Source organism: Myotis yumanensis, unplaced genomic scaffold (assembly GCF_028538775.1).
Source record: "Myotis yumanensis isolate MYYU_CA2020_CCGP unplaced genomic scaffold, mMyoYum1.0.hap1 SCAF_7, whole genome shotgun sequence".
Taxonomy (NCBI): Eukaryota; Metazoa; Chordata; class Mammalia; order Chiroptera; family Vespertilionidae; genus Myotis; species Myotis yumanensis.
In genome coordinates, this window is record NW_027223758.1 from 2,915,605 (window position 1) to 2,937,804 (window position 22,200).

The 22,200-nt window shown below is 62.9% G+C and overlaps 1 protein-coding gene across 1 annotated transcript; it reads right to left on the bottom strand.

Annotated features, from left to right (window-relative positions):
• Positions 1 to 6: 6 nt before the first annotated feature.
• On the bottom strand, positions 7 to 20,291 carry COL9A3 (collagen type IX alpha 3 chain). Its single transcript, XM_070419636.1, has 32 exons — positions 20,211 to 20,291; positions 19,612 to 19,680; positions 18,401 to 18,436; positions 17,633 to 17,704; positions 16,972 to 17,025; positions 16,074 to 16,109; positions 15,819 to 15,842; positions 15,517 to 15,570; positions 15,125 to 15,178; positions 14,779 to 14,820; positions 13,647 to 13,703; positions 13,266 to 13,319; positions 12,775 to 12,828; positions 12,474 to 12,527; positions 12,040 to 12,093; positions 11,493 to 11,546; positions 10,764 to 10,817; positions 9,587 to 9,640; positions 9,436 to 9,489; positions 9,197 to 9,241; positions 9,053 to 9,106; positions 8,918 to 8,971; positions 8,379 to 8,432; positions 8,192 to 8,263; positions 7,186 to 7,221; positions 6,645 to 6,689; positions 5,416 to 5,448; positions 5,124 to 5,270; positions 4,973 to 5,027; positions 4,368 to 4,550; positions 1,627 to 1,704; positions 7 to 742 (listed from the first exon to the last, which is right to left on the bottom strand). Exons 1-32 carry the CDS (start codon positions 20,274 to 20,276, stop codon positions 552 to 554), a joined length of 2,043 nt encoding a protein of 680 aa, XP_070275737.1. The 5' UTR covers positions 20,277 to 20,291; the 3' UTR covers positions 7 to 551.
• Positions 20,292 to 22,200: the final 1,909 nt, after the last annotated feature.

Consider the following 22,200-nt stretch of genomic DNA (forward strand, 5'->3'; position numbering starts at 1 on the left):
GTGGCTTTATTTATGACAACAGGCTTAGTGCAATACAAAGTCACTGTCAATAAATACTGTTGGTCAGAGACAGTTAACAGTTTTACACAAAAGAAGCAGGTAGGTCAGACGAGACCTTGGTGTGGAGGGTACCGTATGTGAAATCCTTTATTTTTGGTTACACTGTGGTCAGTCATGAATTTGAATTTATCATTTTATTGGGATTATATCTTAGTGTACACAAATGGCATGTAAACAAGTTGCTGAATTTTCTCATGGGCTTGAACACACTGCACTCCCTGTCCCTCCTGCTGGTACCACACAGGGCTTGTGTCCAAGGTCCGACGTTGCAGCCACATGGGCCGCTGTACACCCACGAGAGAGGACGTCCCCAGCGGCTGGAGGATGCTCGCGGGGACCAGGAGTCCAGGCGCCACCACCGAGGATGCGGGGCCTCGCTGGGCGTCCGGCACGGTGTGTTGCTCTCTCCTTAGTAATGGACGCTGCTGACCCCGGTGTCCCTCCAGGGCCCACTGCTTCAATGGTGTCATGCTCACTTCCTAGGTTGTGTTTTAGGAGCTTCTAGGACCTGACTTTTCGCCGTTGCCGCCCATCACAGCTCCTTGGCAAGCCGAGGTGTCACAGATGCCGGGGGTCCCCTGAGCACCAACAGCACCAGGAAGGCCAGCGTCTCCGGGCAGCCCGGGCTCACCGTGGGCGCCATCTTGGCCGTCTTTGCCCACACCAGGCACACCTGGGGGTCCTTGAGACAGAGAAGGAAGATGAGTGTAGATCTGGAGTGAGACCGAGCCGCAGCGGGACTTCCCGTCCACCTGCAGCCTCCCCACACTCTGTTACTGGCTTGTCTCCGAACCCTGGGAGCCCAGGGAGGAGAGCCCAGGCCTGGAGAACCGCAGGGCAGAGCCCCTGTGTGGGGCGGGGCGGGGTGGGTGGCGAGGCAGGAGCAGTGTCTGGGTCTTGTCTGGAGTGTGGCAGCTCCGACTCCACACTCGGAGCGCATTGGTGTGGTGGGAGGAGTACGTGGTAGGGATCCATGGGGAGGGATGGACAGGGGAGCCAACAAAGACTCCCACCGAGGGGGCCCCTGACTGGGGAGAAGCCAGGAGCCTGGGGTGTGGCCAGGAGAGGAGATGGGGGGGGGGGGTTGGGGAGGCCCTGCCCCCCTGTGGTGTGGACTCCCAGGATGTGAGTGCAGATGACAATGACCCCAAACAGTCCCCCAGAAGGCTGGGGTGGGGTGTGGTGGGGCTGGCCTTCGCTGAGGACAGCTCTTATATTTGACATTAAAATTTAAACATTCAGGGGAAAATTTTTAATTCAGGGTACTTGTGGGTCCATTAAGAGAAAATTCTGTTAGAATTTAAGTGAAATGGATACTAGGTGGCTTTAGTCAAACACTTTAACAGAGTCTGCTTCACTAAAGGGGAGCAGGAGGCCCTGTACTGGCAAACCGTTCATGTATTGAAGTGGTTGTCAGATGGTCGCGAACCTCGCCTCAAAAGCTTCGCCCGAGAAAGCAACTCCTTCATCAGACCTGAGACACTGCCACCCAGTGCTGCCCACACAGTGAGAGAATTGGGAAAAGGTGCCAAGACACAAAAGTGGTTAAAGACACTGGCCCTGTACCTTGGAGCCCCTGGTCCCCGTCGGGCCCGTCCAGACCCTCGCCGGCCGCGCCTTTGTCTCCTCGGTCCCCCTGGCTTCCTATCAGAGGGATTTGACAGAAGCGGGTGTTGAGACCGGAAGGCTTCGGGGTGGAGTTGCCAGCCACCTGGCACCCATGGCCAGCTCTCTAGTCCACACAGCACGCATAAGGCTCCGACACGGGGGCCCGGCTGTGTGACCGCCCACATCCAGTGGCCATTTCTGACGGGTTGGTTTTGTTCCGTACTTATGCACATGGCCCACAAGTTGTGCACAGGTGTTTCAAATGTCCCTCTAATCGTGGGGTCCTGGCCGCCCGCCTCCCACGAGCTCTGGTCTTTGCGACACCGAGGTCACCAGGAGGCCTGCTTGTCAGCCTGTGCTCTGTGTGAAGCTCCGCTCCTGGTGAGTGGGACCTGCACTGATGCAGTGACCCTTGCAGACAGCATGGGAAAGGAGCCTTCGTCTGGGAGAGGAGACCAACTCCAGCTCCCTCCGTGGGTGTCAGGGAGCCTTCCAATCCCGTCACCTCTACATTAGTGAGCAGTATGGGCCAGGTGAGGAGTGTGCGACAGGTGAGGAGTGTGAGGACAGGTGAGGAGCGTGAGGACAGGTGAGGAGTGTGAGGCCAGGTGAGGAGTGTGCGACAGGTGAGGAGTGTGCGACAGGTGAGGAGTGTGAGGCCAGGTGAGGAGTGTGAGGACAGGTGAGGAGTGTGAGGCCAGTTGAGGAGTGTGAGGCCAGGTGAGGAGTGTGAGGACAGGTGAGGAGTGTGTGACAGGTGAGGAGTGTGAGGACAGGTGAGGAGTGTGTGACAGGTGAGGAGTGTGGGACAGGTGAGGAGTGTGAGGACAGGTGAGGAGTGTGAGGACAGGTGAGGAGTGTGAGGACAGGTGAGGAGTGTGTGACAGGTGAGGAGTGTGAGGACAGGTGAGGAGTGTGAGGCCAGGTGAGGAGTGTGAGGACAGGTGAGGAGTGTGTGACAGGTGAGGAGTGTGAGGACAGGTGAGGAGTGTGGGACAGGTGAGGAGTGTGTGACAGGTGAGGAGTGTGTGACAGGTGAGGAGTGTGAGGACAGGTGAGGAGTGTGGGACAGGTGAGGAGTGTGGGACAGGTGAGGAGTGTGTGACAGGTGAGGAGTGTGAGGCCAGGTGAGGAGCGTGAGGACAGATGAGGAGCGTGAGGACAGATGAGGAGTGTGTGACAGGTGAGGAGTGTGTGACAGGTGAGGAGTGTGAGGACAGGTGAGGAGTGTGAGGACAGGTGAGGAGTGTGTGACAGGTGAGGAGTGTGAGGACAGATGAGGAGTGTGAGGACAGGTGAGGAGTGTGTGACAGGTGAGGAGTGTGAGGACAGGTGAGGAGTGTGAGGCCAGGTGAGGAGTGTGCGACAGGTGAGGAGCGTGAGGCCAGGTGAGGAGCGTGAGGCCAGGTGAGGAGTGTGAGGACAGGTGAGGAGTGTGCGACAGGTGAGGAGTGTGCAGCCGTCACACACAGGCCACCAGGACCGCTGGCAGGAATGGCCTCCCCACGGGCAGGTGGGGTCCGCCATGCCCCTGACCTGGTGTCTGGGGGATGGAGCTCAGTACTGACTGGTTTTGCCTGAGGCTCTGCACTGCACATTCCCGATTGATGTCACAGCCACGCTGGGCACCATCCTGGGCACCATCCTGCTCCCCACCCCGAGGAGGTGATGCCACGCCTCCCTGGGACAAAGGCCCATCCTCGGGCAGGAAGCGGCTGTGTGATGACCGTCATGGTTAGAGTGCCATGCTGGTTTTCTGAGAGGACCAGTAAAGGTGATTAATTCTAGTTTTGAATCCTATTTTCAGAAGTCGTGAGGTCTTCGGATCCCTGTGTGAAGAAAGCCTGTCTGCTCTGGGTGCCGGGACAGACATCCAGGCACCAGACTGTCTCCAACACCACGGAAGGTGGGAGGTAACTCAGGGCCTAGGTCGCCCTGGGACGAGAAGGTGAACTTGACATGCTCACCCTCTAGCGTTGGAAGTACTCCATCTCTAAGCTAGCTTTCAGAAACACAATTATTTGGTCAATAAATTTGAAGGAATTGGAATCATGAACCTGACTGGCTGCAGGCCGCCTGTGCTGGCAAACGTCGCGTTCTAACACGAGCTCAGTGTTAAAGGCCATTTGGGGAAGGTCCTGGACGGCAGCTGCATTTCTGTCTGGGCACAGCGCGCCCTGCGGCGTCCGCGTGGCAGGGCCACTCCACGGGTCCTGGTGGCCATGCCAGGATTTACCTCCTTCTAAATTACGTTCCCTCGTTCTTTATAGTCCATAGGAGGTTTTTGAATTTTAAAATGTTTGCCTTTTGCAACAGCAGTGTTGTATTTTCATGAAGGTGCATTCTATTAAGTATCAAGAGGCCCTGATTATTCGTCTCCGGCGTTGTAGTAACCCTACTCCCCAAACGTTATTCTGATTAGAGAAAACATCATATTTAAAAATGTACCTGCGGATGAATAAGGAATTTACTGTGCTTTTCCAGCAAAAGCTCAGCCTTTCAGAGTGTTGTGCGGCCGTGTGGACAGAGGAGGGCAGCATGGCGGGACCCGAAGCCAGTCAAGGCCCGAACGTCCACTGGCTCGTGCCTGGGTGCCCTCGGGTCCCTGCGTTCCCTCCCTCCCCCCCGCGGAGGAGACAGCTCTGTGGAGAGCAGGTCTGGCTTCCATGTGGGGCTGTTGTGGGGCCGCCTGGACTCACCTCTGGGTCCGGGGTCTCCCAGCTCTCCGGTGGGACCACGATATCCAGGGGGCCCCCGACCACCGGGGTGACCAATGGAGCCTGGAGGCCCCGGGGGCCCCGGGGGGCCTGCCGGGCCGGGCCGACCGATGGGTCCTGGTGCTAACGGCTTCCGCAGGTGAGCAGCTAACTGTGCGATTTGTTCTTTGGAAACAGAGACGCAGCGGTTAGTCAGGAGGAGGGTCACCAGTGCGTCCTGCAAAGCGACAGCTGCTCTGCCTCTCAGGGGCGCTTTCTCAACCGACTGGCAATGGCTCAGCGCTGGGCTTGTGACGAATGCGGTCAGGCCCCCTCTGCGTGTCCAGGCAAGTGCAGGCTGGAGAGGAGACCCTCGTTTTCTCAGAGCTCCTTAAAGAGCCGTGCATCGGAGTGGCCAGCTGTCCACTGGCCTGTCACAGCCCGAAGGGCACGGCTGTGTGCTCCTTGTATTTTCTTCAGTGGACACGGGGAACATGCCCGTGTGCCAGGCATGGTGTGACCCTGCCATGGGCCCCCGAGGACCCCGGGCCAGCGCGGGGCGGGGGCAGGATGTGGAGCTGCAGCCCAGGCGGGAGGTGAGCACTTACCGCTGACCATGCCCCCGCACAGCTCCCGGATGCGCTGCTCACTGGCTTCTTTCCCCTGAAATTCACCCAAAGTTTGTCAGCGCAAGGGGGGTGGGTGCTGGCACCTCGCTGAGGCCCCTGGCTACCACACTCTGAGAGGAAGGCCACATACCGGGACGCCGGGCTTCCCGGTGATGCCAGGCACACCTTGCACACCCTGGAGGCCCACGGGCCCAGGGGGACCCGGGACACCCTCGACGCCGCTGGTGCCGTTGGGACCCTGGATGCCTTTTGGGCCCAGCTCCCCCCGACTGCCGGGCTGGGGAGAGACAACAGGACCCGCTGGGTGGGGGCAGCCACCTGCAGCTGCCACTCGGCTTCCGAGGAGCGAGGTTGGCGACGACCGGCCGGCAGGGCCGCACCGCTCCTTTGCCCTTGTTGTCAGACTACCGGCAGCTACTCACCTCTCCTTTGGGTCCGACGGGGCCGCTGGCTCCCTGCCAGAGAGAAGGGAGCGTTTTAATGACTCACATGTTGTTACTTGGGTGGGAAGCAGTTGCCAAGGAACTGACCCAGCACATTACTCTTTGAGGATGAAATACAAAGTCAGATCAGCCACAAAACCACCGTGACTCTGACGTGTGTCCCGTTCCTTTAACCCTCACCTGAGTGTCTCTCAGTCTTTATTGATTTGAGAGAGAGGAAGGGAGAGGGAGAGAAACATTGATCGGTTAGCTCCCGTACGCACCCGACCAGGGATCACCCGCAGCCTAGGCATGTGCCCTGACCAGGAATTTAACCCAAGACCCTTCAGTGTGTGGGCCAGTGCTCTAACCACTGAGCACCTGGGCAGGGCTCTACGGATGCTTTTTAACTTAGTTTCCCTAGAGGCGTGTTAGTCGCTGCACAGGATTCCTCATGTGGCAGTCCAGGGGCTGGCTCATTTGTTCCCACTCCGTTGTTATTGTCACACACGTGCCCAGGGCTCTGTGCCTCAATTCCCCTGTCCGGCTACGTCCCCTGGAAGCCGCCTGCCTGGGTGTAAAGGGGACATAGTTCCAACCAGATACCCGAGCGGCCGTCTGGGTGACAGCCCGTTGAGGCTGAAAGGGAGACCAGGAGCGAGGCTTCCAGCTCACACGGCCGAGCACAGCGAGCGGGTCCCCCGGCTGAAGGCACTGCCCGTCAGTCAGATGAACGGCGGTGGGTTCCAGTGCCCGTGTCTGTCTGGGAATTCACACCAAGAACAGCACACACGGAGGCTACTTGGCTGCAGATGTGAAAGGTCTGCACTGGGCGTGAGGCTCGGCCTGAGCCCCGTGGGTCTGACAGGCAGGTGCACATACGGGACTAGGAGCCCTGTCACGTGGGGCAGCACGGCCCTTCCCACGCCGCGCCTGCTCCCGGAGCTGACGAGTCCACGGAGACCTGACCGGCTCTAGCTCTGCAGAAGCCCAGCTTTCTTCCATTAAAACTCAACTCCAATGGCCACAGATGGAGCCTTTGTAGGCGGTGTCACTGCAGGACAGGCCTGTGGCCCCTCTCCCCCGAGGACAGCACAGGGGACGGCGGTGGCCTGCCTTGCTGACCCGCTGACCGGCTCGGCGTTGTTCACGCTTGCTGGGCCCACGGCTGGTCCCGAGCTGGCCAGCCTGTCCCTAGTGTAACAGTGAAGTCAATGTGACACACTCACCAGTTCGCCTTTGTCCCCAGGAAGCCCATCAGAGCCAGCGATGCCCTGAAACGACACCCAAGTTAAAGGGTGTTCATGCCCGAGGTGGCTCCCAAAGCTGGCGGTGGTGGGGTAGGCCGACACCCGCTGTTGGCGTGAGAGGCTTTTCTTCCCAGGAGAGACTCCTTGGGCTCAGATTGTTCTAGGTCCCCGGCCAATAGAAGAAGGGCCAGGTGCTGCCGGAGGTCGGAAGCAGAGGCAGGAGTGCAGGCCCATCCACCCCCGAGGTTCCAGGGAGAAAATGCTGCCTGAAAAAGCAGGGGGAACCTCGACCTGCCCCCGCCACTTCCCAGGTCGGCAGGGAACACCCCCTCCCGAGAGGGTCCCAGAGGCAGCTACTGTGGACCTGGGAGCCAACCCAGGTCTGGCTCTGGGGCTGGGTGCCCAGAGCTGTCTCGCGCTGGGAGGGAGCGAGGAGCAAGTGAGGGCCAAGGGCAGAGACGGAGGAAGGAGATGAAAGGGACCCACTGCCCGAAGCTCAGAGTGGGACAGCGCAGCTCACCTCATCTCCCTTGGGGCCTGTGGCTCCTCCCGGGCCCTGCAGAGAGAAGGCTCGGAGTTAGAGGAATTAGCGAAGCGAAGGTGTGTGCTCCCTCCCTGACGCTCAGTCCCAAAGCTAGGCTCCTGTGTGACCCCTCTGTGCGTGTCCCCTTGAGGCTTCAGGACTCCTAGGGGCTCTGCAGCATGGCTCCACTGCTTCCCAGGCGCCTCTAATTTGGTCTTGTTTCTAACCCTTCACACACTCAGTCCTGGGCTGATCTCACCTTGGGATTGCTGAGTCAGAGGCTCAAGAGCCCCCCAGGCTGAGGCTGGGCCCTGTCTGGAAACTGTGAGGTAGCCCCTACAACATCAACATGCAAGTGGTCCATTTGCTCAATAGCAGCCTGAGAACCAAACTGCAGGAAGTCTGAGACTGCCCGTGGGCAGCTGGACCACAGGGAGGGCCGCTGCAGAAGTTCTTGAGGCTCAGCCTCCCCCTCAGAGTCCCGGTGCTGGGGGGCATCCTGCCCCCGGAGCTTCCCCCTGGAGGCTAATGAAGGGCTGTTGTCTCCACCACAGGCCAGTGGTTTCATGTGTCCCCAGCATGTCGGGTGGTGGTTCCCGGCCTCCCAGCGCGCAGCGATGTCTGGAGGCAGGGGTGTCCTTCCCAGGGCCTGGGGTACATGTCTGAGGAGCCCCCGGTGGAGCGGGCGGAGGGCTGAGGAAGACGCTCAGGGCTCCCACAGACCTGGTGTGGCATGGCCGGGCTAGGCCACAGCCTCCCCCCAGAGGTCCTTCAGGCACCTGGTCATCTGGTCCCAGCCGGCCTGGGACCCTCTGTGCCCCACTGTCATGGACAGGAGGGACCCCCAAGCGAACCTACTGGTGTCACAAGGCCACTCGGGGAGTCTAGGAGAGCTGGCCACAGTGCAGCCCAGTGGTGTAGAGTGATGGTCCTCATGCTTATTTCAGAGCCAGGTGACCCTGTGCCCAGGATGCTCAGCACCCCTGCGAGGACAGCCACTTACCCGGTCGCCCACGCTGCCGCGGAGGCCCTGGGGGCCTGGCAGGCCAGGGTCCCCCAGGCTACCCTTCCAGCCCTACAGACAAAGACCAGCTGGTCAGCACCCACAGGGAGCCCAGCAGGGGCCCTCCCTGCCCAGCTGGCCCACCTGGGCTCACTGGGCACAAACCCTGGCCCCAAACCTCACCCACCTGGAAGCCTCGGATGCCAGGGGCCCCGGGAGGGCCTTGCGGGCCCAGAGCCCCCTGAAATCAGAAGGAAGGTGCGTCCAGCTCTGCCTTCCCAGGGGGTAGGCAGACACAGGCACTGGGCCCAGCCATCAGGCCCAGTCGGAAGGGACAGGGGTGGGGGGGTGTCCTACGGGTAGTTGGGGGAGTCCCAGAGGCTAGGTCAGGTACACCAGGGGACCTCATGCAGCAGCCAGACTTGGTGCCAGGACTCGACGCCCAGGGCCTCCGGGCGCTGTGGCTGTGTGGTCATTGTCTCCATCCATGGCGGGGACACCGCCTGGGGAGCTGCCACAGCACCTCCCAGGGCCGAGGCGGGGTCGGGCTTTGTCCCCTCAGCACAGATGCCTCAAGAGCAGGACAGTTCCGGCCCGGCCCTGACCATCTCCCGAGTTTCCTGTGCTCGGCCCATTGACGCATCCCACACACCACCCCAGCCCGCACAGACAGGTCCAGGGCGGTGGCTCCGCGGCCCACCCCTCCCATGCTCATCCCCCACTCACCGCTGAGCCCCTGTGGCCAGCCTCCCCGCGCTCCCCCGGCGCACCAGCATCTCCCTGACGGGGGAGAGGGGGCAGTCAGCAGGGCCTGTGCTCTCAGGTGGGGGGGGGGGGGGGAGGGGGGCTGTGGCTACTCACCGGGATGCCGGGCTCTCCTAAGGGGCCAGCCTCGCCCAGCTCTCCGGCTCTGCCCTGCACAAAGGGGGACCTCCATCTGGGACCTGGGCTGGGGTCCCCTCTCCCCTCCCCTCCCCCCTCCCCCTGGAGAAAGAAGCCACCTACCAGTTCTCCCTTCTCACCCTTGGACCCTGCTCGTCCGGGGAGACCCTGCAGGACAGAGGCCAGGAGTCAGAGCTGCCGAGTCCACGGGGGAGCACATGACCGGAATCAGGGAACCCCAGTGGCTGAGGAGCTTCTTTTTGCAGAGACCCCTGCACAAGCCCCAGCCAGGGACCCCAGGAGACGCCCTATGTGGGTGCATCCACTGCAGCCCCGGCCCCGTGGGAGCCCCACGCACTCACCGGCAGCCCGCTGGGACCTTTCTCTCCTGGGGCACCATTGCGCCCAGCCTCTCCCTGTGGGAGATCCAGGGGTGATGGGGTGCTGAGGCCCAGGAGGCTGAACTCCCCGCAGACCCCCTCCACCCTTCCAGGCCACTGGCCAAGCACCCACCTTCTCACCATCCTGTCCTGGCACGCCATCCCTGCCGTCCTTGCCCGGCATGCCCTGGGGATAGGCAATGGCATGAGGCCTGACAGGCAGCATGTCCCCCACTCCACACCCCTCCCGTCCCATCACCCTCCAGGCCACCTGCTTGGGCAGTTCCCCCTCCCCACACGACTGTGCCTCCTGAGCCAGAGGACCCTGAGCTGGTCTCATGGCTCAGTGGCCACAGTTTAGTAACCTGTGCTGCCCTGAGACCACCCAGGCGAGAGTGCACGGGCAGGAACGGGGCGCGGGCAGGGAGGGGGCGCAGGCAGGGAGGGGGCGCGGGCAGGGAGGGGGCGCGGGCAGGGAGGGGGTGCGGGCAGGGAGGGGGCGCGGGCAGGGAGGGGGTGCGGGCAGGGAGGGGGCACGGGCAGGGAGGGGGTGCGGGCAGGGAGGGGACGCGGGCAGGGAGGGGGCGCAGGCAGGGAGGGGGCCGGGCAGGAAGGGGACACAGGCAGGGAGGGGGCCGGGCAGGAAGGGGACACGGGCAGGGAGGGGACATGCACTCTGATGCTGATTGAGCGCCTGTAGAACCATGTGCCACCCTCCACCTCTGTCCAGACTCCTCACAGTCCCTAGCGGAGTCCTGTTTTACAGATGGGGAAACTGAGGCTGGGGCCAGGCCTGTCTGACTCCACACTCTGGTCTCATCTGGAGCTGAGAACACAGCCAACCCTGGGGAAGGCAGGGGACAGCAGTGTGCCTCTGTCCACCGCCTTCAGCCGCCTCCCCACTCAGGTGTCCTGAGCTCCAGGAGGGTGGGGAGGAGCCCAGAGGGCCTGGGCTGAGTGTGGGCACGTGGTGGGGGCAGGGGCATGGGCAGAGGGTGGGTGTCCTGCTTGTGTGTTTGCTGGTCCTACCCGCCTACATCTCACGTGCCCCCAGATTACAGAGAAGCTCAGCCAACAGCCCTGCCTGCCCTGCGACCTTGGCAGGGCCAGGTGAACACAGGATGTCCGGCTCGTGAAAGTGGGCACTGGGGGCCTGTTCAACCAGGATACGTTTGCGGAGGCTGACAGCAGAGCGCTGAGCCCCGTGAGGGCCACATGCCCCTGAAGCGGGGGACACGGGTGCAGACGACAGGAATGCGGGGCAGACAGTCCCTCCGTGTAGGGACAGGCCGCGGGGACGCGGGACTCACCGGCTCTCCCACAGGCCCGGCCCCTCCAGGGACTCCTTTGGGACCAGGTCTGCCCTGAAAGACACCCAAGCCATGACCGTTGGAACTGTGAGGGACGTCCCTCCCATGTTGTCATAATCGCTCCCCGGTGACCTGGGGCGGTGGCACTGGATGCCAGGTGTTGTGCTTGGGTCAGGGAACAGCTGCGTTGGCCAGTCCCAGTGCAGGGCCCTCAGCACGGACACTGCCATGTTGGGTGGCCAGCTCAGTCCAGGAAAGAACTGGCTAGTGTCCGCAGGCAAGTGCCAGTTTGGGGAGGTCATCCCATGGCCGGATCCCCTCTCAGCTTCCCTGTTTGCTGGCTTAACACCGGAGGCGCAGGCTCTGTGTTACTTCATCTCGCAGCTGTGCAGCTTGGCACAAGGTCAAGCACTAGTGCCCAGGCCTCTCGGGGGATGTGTGTCCGTGGCCAGAATTTGCACCCAGGAGCCGGGTCCTATGGCCCCAGCCCGCTGCTTCGGGGCAGGGGGACTTGTCAGGTGACCGTAGCTTCAAGGAGCTGCTGGGCAAATGGGGTGGAGGCTCCCAGGCAGGCCAGGCCCCCACCTGCCCATGGCTCATCCCCCCCCACACACACAGGAAAGGGCCGTCCCCTGTGTCCCGTGGCATGTGACATCGTGTGTCCTCCCCCTCCCCCCAGGCCAGGTTCTTTTGAGGAAGGACCCAGAGGAGCAAGCTCCTCTCACTTACGAGGTCACCCTTGGGCCCGCGGAACCCCTCTGGGCCCCTCTCGCCTCTGTCACCCTGAAATGACAAGGGGGGACAAGGACAGAGTTCGCAACTCAAGCAAGTGGGAGAGTTAGACTGCGGGGTGACTGGCAGGATCAGCCTGCAAGTGGTCAGAGGTGGCAGGACCGAGGCTGCTGAGGGCCACAGAGGCCAGAAGAATGCCCACCACACCTCACTCCATCCAGAGGGAGAAGGTGCAAATCTTCCATCAAGGACAGACCCACAACTCTGGTAAAGTCTCTCCCCAGGTGTGCCCACAGGTACCTGTCCAGGTGTGCCCACTGGTTATGCCCAGGTGTGCCCACAGGTACCTGCCCAGGTGTGCCCACTGGTTATGCCCAGGTGTACCCACTGGTTATGCCCAGGTGTGCCCACACAGCAGAATGGCTCAGCCCTGGGAAAGTACAGTGAAGCCCAGGGGGCTGGGGAGGCGTCTGGGTGAGGAAGAGAGAAGGGAACAGGGAGCTTGGGCCTGCATGGGCCCTCCACCCCCAGGTCTCACACATACCGGTTTTCCGGGGGCTCCTGGGATCCCGGGGGGTCCTCGAAACCCGATGGGACCCTGTAGAGAAGAGGGGGCATCTGGGCCTCACTTCTGAGCCTGGCCAGCATCCCACAGAGGACCCTGCTCCATGCAGAAGGCCCTGCCTCGAGCACCCCCCCTGAACACCCCCAGCAGACCCCTCCTTAGTTAGCCACCTAGTGGTCCCCAAGCCCGCTTCCACGCTTGCCAAGGCCTCCCTCTTGTCCCATCCTCCTGGACCTGGGCTCTGGAGACAACCGAGTGAGGGCTCAGTGGCAGCCTCGCCAAGTCACACAGCCCATCTGTGGCCACTGGAGAGGTCTGGAGGTGGCCCCCCAACCGCCTGTGCTGACGGCCTGGCCCAAAGCCCGTCACGTGCGGGCGGGTGGGTGCTGGTGGGTGGGTGCTGGCAGACTTACCCGGTCCCCGGGGGGCCCGAGTGGCCCTGGCAGTCCTCGGAGCCCCCGAGGGCCCTGTGGGGAGAGAGCTGGAGATGCAGGGCCAGGCCAAAGCCCCCCAGGACTGCCCTGCCCCGGGAGCCACTGAGTGGCCCTGGTGGCTTCCCTAGAAGCCTTCAGCCTCAGCTCAGGCCCCGAGGGGTGGGGCTACAAACCCTTGGGATCAGCACCCTGAGAGGAAGGGACCATCCCCCACAGCCTCGAGCTGTCCAAGGGGCTCCCATCCCACATCATCACCCTGTCCAGCCCCTCCCCGACTCACCTGCAACCCCACTGTGCCAGGGATGCCGGGGGACCCAGGGGGGCCGGGGTCACCCTGCAGAGGAGGCGGAGAAAGTGATGGTGGTGGGGTCAGCCCCAAGCTCTCACAACCCCTTCCATGCCCGCCCGCTCCGCCCTCATGCTGGCCGGCCTCCAGAGATAGACTCCCAGCCACTCCTGGCTGGGGCAGCCCCCTCTGCTGCCCAAGTGGCAGTCTGGCCACTCCATGCTGGAGGGCACCTGGCTCAGCCCCAGCCTGTGGTGAGGAAAAGATGCCCTCCACGGGCAGTGGCTGTCGGGATGGTGGCAGGGCTGCTGGGGCCACTTTGAGCTGAAGCCAGACTTCTCTGGCCAGCCGTGGGGCCTGCCCAGGCCTGCTGGGGACGTGTCCATAGAAGCTTCTCAGTCAGGCACGCCCTCGATGCCACGGCAGCCACTCACCCACCACCACCACTCAAATGCCCTCCCCTCCAGCTGTCACCACCAGGGTACCTTCTCGCCATCTTTGCCGACTTCTCCTTGTTCCCCTTTGTAGCCAGTGGGTCCCTAAAAGCCAGTGGTGGGTGATGAGTCACAGCCTGACACCTCCTCCCCCACCCCCAACCCCCCACCCTGGACCAAGGCTCCGTGGGGAGACAGCTCAGGTTGGGACAGGGCTGGTCACGAGGGTGCAGCTGGACCAGGAAAGAGCTCTCTCAGCGAGCATGCGCGCTGATTGGAGGGGTAGAGCAAGGCCCCCAGGCAGGGTGGGAAGCCAGACCCGCTTTCTAGACTCCCATCTCCCCCATCTCAGCCCACACAGGTGCTGGGCTGCCTCTTTCAGGGCGTGGAGGTGGGCTCAGGTCTGAGTCATCCTGTGGCCACACCACTCACCTTGAACCCTGGCATTCCTGGGGGACCGGGGGGCCCTGGCGGGCAGATGGCCGGGCACTGTCAGAGAACAGAGTGGTCAGACCCCTGCCCCGAGACAACAGGGACCCCATGGGAACTCTGAGCGAGACCCCGACACTGAGCTCAGCACCAGGGGCCCTGAGATGGGTCATTCCTAATATGAAGGGGTCCCCGGGGCCGCACGGAGCCTCATTCAGGACTGCCCCAGGCTCTGTAGGAGCCAGACCTTGGCCACTAGGCCCCTGGCCTCCTCACAGCCCGGCTCCAATTTCTCAGCCTCAGTGCAGGCGCCACAGGTTCAAGGCAGCTATTCAGTGAGTGTCTGCGGCCTCACAAAGGCGCCTTCATGCGAGCCCCACTCCCTGCAGCGAGCGTCAGGCGGCTCCCCTGCACAAACGCGCTTCAGGAAGGATGTGTCCCTCAGGCACAGACTGGATGCTCCGTGTTGGGGAGGCTGTGGGGTGGGGGCCTAAGGATTCTAGATCATTCCACGACTGATCTGGCACGGAGCGGAGGCCATCGACCACAGTGTCTGGGCGGACTCATCAGCGGCTCAGCCATTGTTCTCATTCTGGAAGAGGCCCCTCCTTCTGGGACGCGGGTGGGGGCGAGAAGAGATGGCAGACAGCCCCAGAGGGTGAGCCAGCTGCCGGCTCTCCCTTCCAGAGCGTGCTGCCGGCCCAGCAGCGCGGGCGGAGACCCAGATCTGGCCGCCCCGCCACCGCTTCCCCTTTGACACAGTGACGAAGCTCAAAGGCCAAGATAACAGTGAACAGTCCGGAACCTTCTGCGATGGCACATTCTGTCTTCGGGCCATGCCGCCGCCGTGGCCAGGCGGCTGGAGCCCTGGAGTGCGGCTGAGCTGAGGGGCTGGACTGTGTGCAATTGGGTTTTGCCTAATTTGGATTCTCACTGCTGCATGTGGCTCCTGCAGAGCTGGACTGGGACAGGCGGGAGGTGGGAGGGGTGGGCGAGGCTATGCCCAGACCCCATCTCTACCTTCCTTCTGGGAGGGAGCAGGCTGATTCCCCAGATGGATGTCTGAGGCAGGGGATCAGGCCAGACCCCCTCCCACCAAGACAGGGACCCCAGCCCCTTTGCGAGCAATGCCCACCTGAAGGTCAGTAGCGCCTTCGGGGAGGACCCCTGGGTGACCCTGGAACGAGATGGCTGACTGTGACACTGCCCACCCACCTTCCCGCCTCCCCATCCTCACCACTCAGGGACCACTGGGGGCCTTGGGCCCTCATCCCTCCTGTGGTCAGACCGAGTGCTACTGGCCCATCTGCAGGGCATGTGACCAGGGCAGAAGCCCTGACCATCGCCACCCTCTGCTCGGCCCCTGACCCAGGCGGGGAGGGGTGTGGTACAGATCTTGGGTGAGGGCCAGGGGAGGGGTGCTTGGGGACAGAGGACCAAGCCCACCATGCAGTCACCCAGAGCCCCTGCCCGGTACTCACAGGGGGTCCAGGAGGTCCCGGAGGGCCAGGCAGGCCTGGGAGTCCAGAGGGTCCCTGGGGGATGTTATGACTTAGGTGCACAGGCCCAGCCCCCACCTGAGGTGAGGGGACCAGCCACTTCCAGAGAGAAGCCTCTCCGGATTGTGTCTTTCGGGGGTTGCTCCCAGCTCTGCCTACCGCCCCCCGCCTGTCCTAGGGTCTGTGTCCTGAGCTCGGGCCTGTCCCAGACCCTGGATGTCAGCCACAGCTTCCATCACAAAAGGGAAGAGGGCAGGGGGTGGGGGCAGAAAGGGAAGGGTGGAGGGTGGGAAGCCCCTGGTGGTTGAATTCGGGGGTCTTGGCAAGCAGAGCGCCTGCTCCCAGCAGTGTGGAAGGTCAGGGCAGCCACTCACCGGGGGGCCCCGGAGGCCAAGTCCACCTGGGAGCCCGCTGATCCCTGCTTCTCCCTGGAGGTAAAGAAGTGAGGGGTGGGAGTCTGCACCCAAGGGCTTTGGGGAGCTGGGGAGTCACAGCCCACTCCCAGACCCCCATGCAGGGCCGGTCTGCCCTCTCGGAAGGGACTGAGACTCCAGGGGCGCATGCCTCTGTCCCCCACAGAAGCCCCCCCAGCCCTGGTTGGGGACCTGACAGCCAGGTTGGCTGTGGGTGGGGTGGGCATGCTGGGCTCGGGGCCACGAGGGTTGTAGATACTCACAGGGGGTCCAGGGAGGCCTTTGCCCTGCAAAGCCAAGCATGGGGTCAGAGCTTGCCCTCCACCCCACTCTCCCCCTGAGCCGACCGGGTGGGTGTGGGGAAGAGCAGCTCAGGAGTCTGGGTGCAGGAGAGCCTCCCACACCCCCTGGGAGAGAGGACCCAGCCCAGAGGGTCAGCAGAGGAGAGGGCCTGGGACCTCACCCTGGTCGGACCCTGCAGCCCCTCAGACCCCCACCAGGAGGAGAGATGTACTCACCCCAAGTCCCGGCGGCCCCGGGGGTCCCAGGCTTCCCTGAGAAGGAAACGGTGTCAGGGATGGGATGGGCCCAGTCACCCCTCCTCTATCTGCAAACCTGTTTCCCTCCCTCCCAGATCCAGCCTACCGCTCCTCAGAGGAGGGGCTTCATTTTACAGAGACAGGGCCCTGGGCGGGGCACCCTCTGCTGCCCCAGTGGCCTGGGATTGGTCCCAGCCCTGGTGGTTGGATTCGGAGGTCACGGAACCCTCCACCTTAGCCTGCGGAGGAGCCCGAACCTCGGGCAGCCCGGGTGCCCGCCTGGCCCGCCAGTCCTCCTGTCACCCAGCCTCCCGAAGACACGGTCCTTGTACTGAGGCCACTCCCCTCCGGTCCTGCCCACCCAAGGCTCCCTGCAGAGACCCTGGAGTTCACCTACCCCCGTCCACCCGGCACCAAAGGACCCACTGGCCACAGCTGCCACTCTCGCCCTTGTCCCCACTCCTCCAGCCGAGCTCCCTCCGTCTCTCCCTGTGCCCCCTGCCCTCTGCACCCCAGGGCTGGGGGGACGGTCACTGCTCAGAGAGGGAGGGGACAGTGTGCGGGGCTGGAGAAAGCCTTCCTGCAGAGGCTGGTCGGTCAGGAAGTGGGCTTCAGGAATGATGGTCAGACTTAGGGCACAGCCTGGGCGACACCGGGCCCGGGGAGCAGGAGGGCATGTGGGGTCCATCACCCCCAACCGTATCAGCCTCCCCACCACAGTCTGAATGCCAGGACAACCTGCCCAGAGGTGGGTGTGGAATGGGGGGCCGTGCACTTGCCACCCTGTGTCCCCCTGCTATCCCCAGGTCCTGCAGGGCCCGGCCCCGAGCTTGCCCCTGGGCTGCCTGCAGCCGTCCCCCGTGTTGCTGGCACTCACCCGCTCTCCAGGTGCGCCCTTGGATCCAGGTGGTCCTTCCCTACCAGTCAGACCCTGGGGGGAGGCAGGGCTTGAGGGGTCACATGGAAGGAGGTGACCCCTCCCCTGTGCAGGGGAGAACCAGCCATGGGCCCTTCCCTAACTAAACTGAGTCCAGAGCGGACAAGAAGACCCCCGGGCCCGGCACCATGCTGTGCTGGCCATCCACTGTCCACGGAGGGCCCAGAGCCTCTGGGGGACACGGAGGCAGCCAGAGGGAACCCAGCGCCTGGAGCCGTTGCTGGAGTTGGCGAGCCCAGCAGTCCCATCCAGACCTCAGGCCCGTGGTCTTGGGGCCAGGCCTTGAGCCCCTGATGACCAACAGGCTGGGGCTCAAAGGGGCCTGGATAATGGGTGTTTGTTCCCAGATAAGCAGGAGCTGGTGGGACTTACCTCTACTGTGGGCGGGCTCTGTCCTCTGCTGGCCAAGGCCAGACTAAGCTCTGGGATAAAGGCCAGAGCAGGCCCAGCTAGAGAGCAGCAATTCACCTTGACTCCTGGGCCTGGGCAGGAACTTGTCCAAGCCCAGAGGGGAGGGGGGCTCAAGGGAGGAGGAGGGCTCACGGGAGGGGAGAGGGGGCCTCGAGGGCAGGGCGGGCGCAGAGAGGGCAGGCACACTCACATCCACGCCAGGCAGCCCCGGCAGCCCCGCCTCTCCTGGTTTCCCCGGCTTCCCCGCAGCCCCTTTCGGTCCCTGTGGGGGAAGGGCAGAGGTGTGAGGAAGGTCCAACAGGAGCCTTGGCCTCACCAAGAAATTGTGTTTTCCAGTCCGGGCACCACCACGATGCAAGAGGGGCCTCTCTCCACCACGATGCAAGAGGGGCCTCTCTCCACCACGATGCAAGAGGGGCCTCTCTCCACCACGATGCAAGAGGGGCCTCTCTCCACCACGATGCAAGAGGGGCCTCTCTCCACGAGGCCGGCCCTGTCCGTGTGCTGCAGACCCGACCCAGCCGGGGTCACCTGCCAACCCCTCACTGGCCCCAGGAGGGCAATCCTCTCTAGCGGCCCCCTACTTGTTCACATCTGCAGGACATGCACCTGGACACGTCTGCCTCTCCGGCCAAGGGCTGGCTGTGGGGCCCTCAATCCCTGGGCCCACAGGGCTCGGTGAGGACTCACTTGGGGACCTCTGGCCAGCTACCCCGCGGGGCTGCATTCCTCGCCTGTCCAGGCACTGGCCCAAAGAAAGCTTCAAAGCCCGCACCTCCCAGAGCCTCGCAGACTCCTACACACACCCTCCCTCCCACCCCTTCCTGGCTCAGCCCTGCTCCGTAACCCAGGGCCCAGTGTGGTGGCAAGGGGCGTCAATGACCCCTCTGTTTTAGGCCCACCCTCCCCTCCAGACTGGAAGGGGCCACCCCTCCCCCACAACAGCCAGGACACTCACCGGGGGCCCAGGCAGACCCGGAGGACCAGCTTCTCCCTGCAGAGGGGGAGACACCCTGATGTGACCAAGGGTCCCTGAAGACCCCACCCCGGGAGCAGAGCTGGGCCCCAGGGCCCTGCCCCGGAAGACAAGTCGGGAGCCCCTCACCCCATCGTCCACACCTAGGGCACCTCCCCGCCAGGGCCAGGTGCTGAGGCAGGCACTGGGGAGAGGGGCTAGCTGGACAGGCTGGACTCAGCCCTGACATGGCCTACACTGCTTTTGGGGATCACTTTGAGGGCTCAGGGTCATGACCCCCAGAACCAAGGGGAAGGCTCCAAGAAGCCCTAGCTCCTCCGCTGCCGGAGAAGCTTCAGGAAGCGCTGTGGGCGCTGAGAGGCCTGCTGCCCGCACCTGTCCAGAGGGGCAGCCCCAGACCCGTGAGGCCCCAGAAGGCAGCCCGGGCCTCCCTGCCACGACCTCCAGGCCTGAGACCCTTTAACCGAGGCTCCAGGCAGGTCTGAGTGGACGCATCCACAGGAGGAATGATCAGCCTGGCCTGGGAGCCCTGGGGGCCAAGGGCCCAGCCAGGCGGGAGAGGCGTGGGGTCCAGGTTGAGGGGGAGGCTCAGGGCCACCTACGGCCAGGCAGGGCCTTGGGGACTCAGAGGGGATAATATGGGTGAGGAGATGCCTTGGAGGGGGCCCCTACCTTTCATGGAGGTGGCTGGATGGAGGGGCTTTCACCCCAGACGGCCCCTGGGGGCAGGCTGCAGGATTTCAGCTGCCTCCCCATATTGCTGGCCTGGGGCACCTACCAGGGATGCAGTGCAGGCCAAGCCCCTCCAAGGCTGGCTTCAGCCCCAAGCAGCCCCAACAAGACCCACAAAGAGGGTCAGGCCCTGCACTTCCACACCCAACCCCCAGAATACAGGAGCACAGACCCCCGGGCACACACTTCAGTGCCACATTTCCAGTCAAAGACCACCATGCAGCCCCCCCCCCCCCCCCCACCTCGCCGCCCCATGCAGGCCCCGTGGGGTGTGTCCCAAGTAGGAACAAGGATGGCCTTTGTTTCACATCCCATACGGGTGCTGGCTCATCACCCCGACATCGCCCGACTGCGAAGTAGGACGCAGTTTTCTCTCCATCAGGACCAGGGGTTTGTAAAGGTTGGAGCCAGAGCTGGAACCCCACAGAACCCTCCTGGGCCTTCCCACGCCCCAAACTCACATCAACGCCATCTTTGCCCGGCTTTCCAGGTGGCCCTTGGGGACCAGGAGGACCTCGAGGCCCCACTTTCTGAAATGGAACAATGTCATTGGGCACCTGGGACTTTTCACCCCTCCCCCTCGAGGTGGGTCCCCTGGTTTGCTCTTGGGTCAGTCCGATGGAGTGTCCCTTCTTCCCAGGGTCGAGCAGCACTGGGGCCTGGCACAGGGGCCCATGACCCTGTCTGGCTTCAGCGATGCCCCCCGCCCCCTGCCAGTGTCTACTGCCTCATCTGTGCAGCCAGGAAGGGCTGTGCCCACCCCAGGGAGCCTGGGAACAAAGGCCACATTGTGGTCTCTGGCGGTGGCGGCACCCTGGCCTGGGAGGACCAGGCAGCCTCCTGGGCTCACGCAGAGGAGGCCTGGTGTCTGTGGGCTCAGCCTGGTGGTCGCGATAGGTCTGTGCCAGTCTCCCTGTCCCAGGCTCACTCACTGGCTGGCCCAGGCGGCTGGGGTGGGGGGCGGCCCCCAGGCTGCACTGCTGGATGTCTGACATCAGAGCCCTGGACCCCCACCCCAGTCCGCTGGGGCGAGCCCAGCGCCCCTGCGCCCCGTGCTCACCTGCGCCTCGGTCCTGGCCAGGAGCTGCCCGAGCAGGAGCAGGGCCAGCGTGGGGGCTCTGGCCATGGCTGCGTGCACTCTGAGTGGCGCTGGAGGCGCGGCCAGGCTGGGGCTCGGGGCTCTGGGCTCGGGGTTTGGAGGGCGGGGCCGGCGGCGGGCAGGTCTCCAGTTCCCGCCCCTCTGGCTGCACACAAACCCCCCATTCAGCGGGGCCCACCAAGCTGGGCAGGGGCTTCCGCCGCCACTGGGCCTCCCAGTCCAGGCTGTGGGAGGAAGGCAGGGGCCGGGGTGGGGGGGGAAGCAACCAGTGGCATTTTTTGGGTCAGCCTCTGAGTTAAAATTACCCCGGCTGCTGAGTGAGACACACACACCTTTTAGCAAAAGAGAAAGACGCTCTTTTCTCCCTGCTCCTCCCCAGGGTGTGGGAGCCCACACGGAAGGGCTCCTGTGGGGAAGGCGCACCATTAGTCTGAGAAATGGGGTCCGGAAGCTCTTGCCCTTCCCCAGGCTGGAGTGGGCCCCAGGCTGCCCAAGGCCCAGGAAGACCCCCAGAGAAGGTGAGTGCCCCTGTCAGGGTTCAGACCAGCCCCCACAGCCCTGATTCTTGACATGGGCCCCGCCATGGGCAAAAGTCTAGGGCAGTGATGGTGAACCTATGTATGACACGCGTGTCAGAGGTGACACGCGAACTCATTTTTTGGGTTGATTTTTCTTTGTTAAATGGCATTTAAATATATAAAATAAACATAAAAAATATAAGTCTTTGTTTTACTATGGTTGCAAATATCAAAAAATTTCTATATGTGACACGGCACCAGAGTTAAGTTAGGGTTTTTCAAAATGCTGACACGCCGAGCTCAAAAGGTTCGCCATCACTGGGCTAGGGCCACGCCTGCCAGGTTGGGGATACCTCCTACTTCAGGGCCTTACCCTAAACTTTATACTGAGTGGTCCATCCACATGAGCCATGGCTGGCAAAGGCCTGGCTGTCCCCTGGCACCCCTCACCCCACGGGACAGCAAAGTGGTGGCTCTGGCCTAACGGAAGGAGGACCACCAGGGTCCTGAGGCCGAGCAAGCGGTGATGAACAGGGACTCTAAGGCTGCGTCAGGTGCTCCGTTTCCCACAAGCCCCTGGCGGCTCAGGGCTCCCTGGATTTGGGCAAACTGATCACTCACTCTGGGAGGGGAAGGGGCAGCACCCGGGGCCAGGTGGCCTCCATGGCCACCCTAGGGGCCTCTCCAATATCCAGGTCACCTACAGGCCCACCCCAAGATATCTGAATATTTAGGGGTCATGGCACACCATGTCAGCTTCATTTCCACATGTGGGAACGCAGGACTTTTTAAAAAATATATTTTTTAAAATGTGATTTTATTGATTTCAGAGAGGAAGGGAGAGGGAGAGAGAGATAGAAACAATCATTGATCGGCTGCATCCTGCATGCCCACACTAGGGATCGATCCGCAACCTGGGCTTGTGCCCTGACTGGGAATTGAACCATGACCTCCTGGTTCATAGGTTGACGCTCAACCACTGAGCCACGCCAGCCAGGTGGGAACTCAGGACTTTTGAGACAATGTGAATTCAAATGAGAGGCGATGGATGAATCAGGAAAGGGAGCCTCAGGGAAGCACCTGGCTTCACTGTTGGTCAGACTGCAGCTGCCCCTTCAGGCTGGGCCACACCCTCACCTGGGAGGGAGAGGTGTGAGTTACATCAGGAAGAACCCGAGAGGCTGGGCTCCTGCCTCCAGCAGAACTGGAGCCATCCTGGGCCTCACAGACAGCAGCGGGCTGGGGAAGCCCTCCACCGCCACCCCAAGCCCAGGGTCTGGGGAGCAAGATTGGTTCCCCCCCAGCTCCCGCCTCAGTCCCTCCCAGCTGCCCCCCAGCTCCCAAGGAAGCCCAGCTGGCCTCCAGCTCCTTCAGGAGCCACCTGGCATCCTGCTCCACTGCCTGCAACAAGCCCAGCCCCCGCTCCTAGCAGA

What these genes read in the sequence shown, in the direction of transcription:
- COL9A3 (XM_070419636.1), bottom strand. Translation starts at nt 20,276, where the DNA reads ATGGCCAGAGCCCCCACGCTGGCCCTGCTCCTGCTCGGGCAGCTCCTG. An exon ending in CAGGAATGCCAGGGTTCAAG is followed by an intron (nt 13,320 to 13,646) that starts GTGAGTGGTGTG and finishes ACTGGCTTTTAG; the next exon opens with GGACCCACTGGCTACAAAGG. An exon ending in TCGGCAAAGATGGCGAGAAG is followed by an intron (nt 12,829 to 13,265) that starts GTACCCTGGTGG and finishes CCTCCTCTGCAG; the next exon opens with GGTGACCCCGGCCCCCCTGG.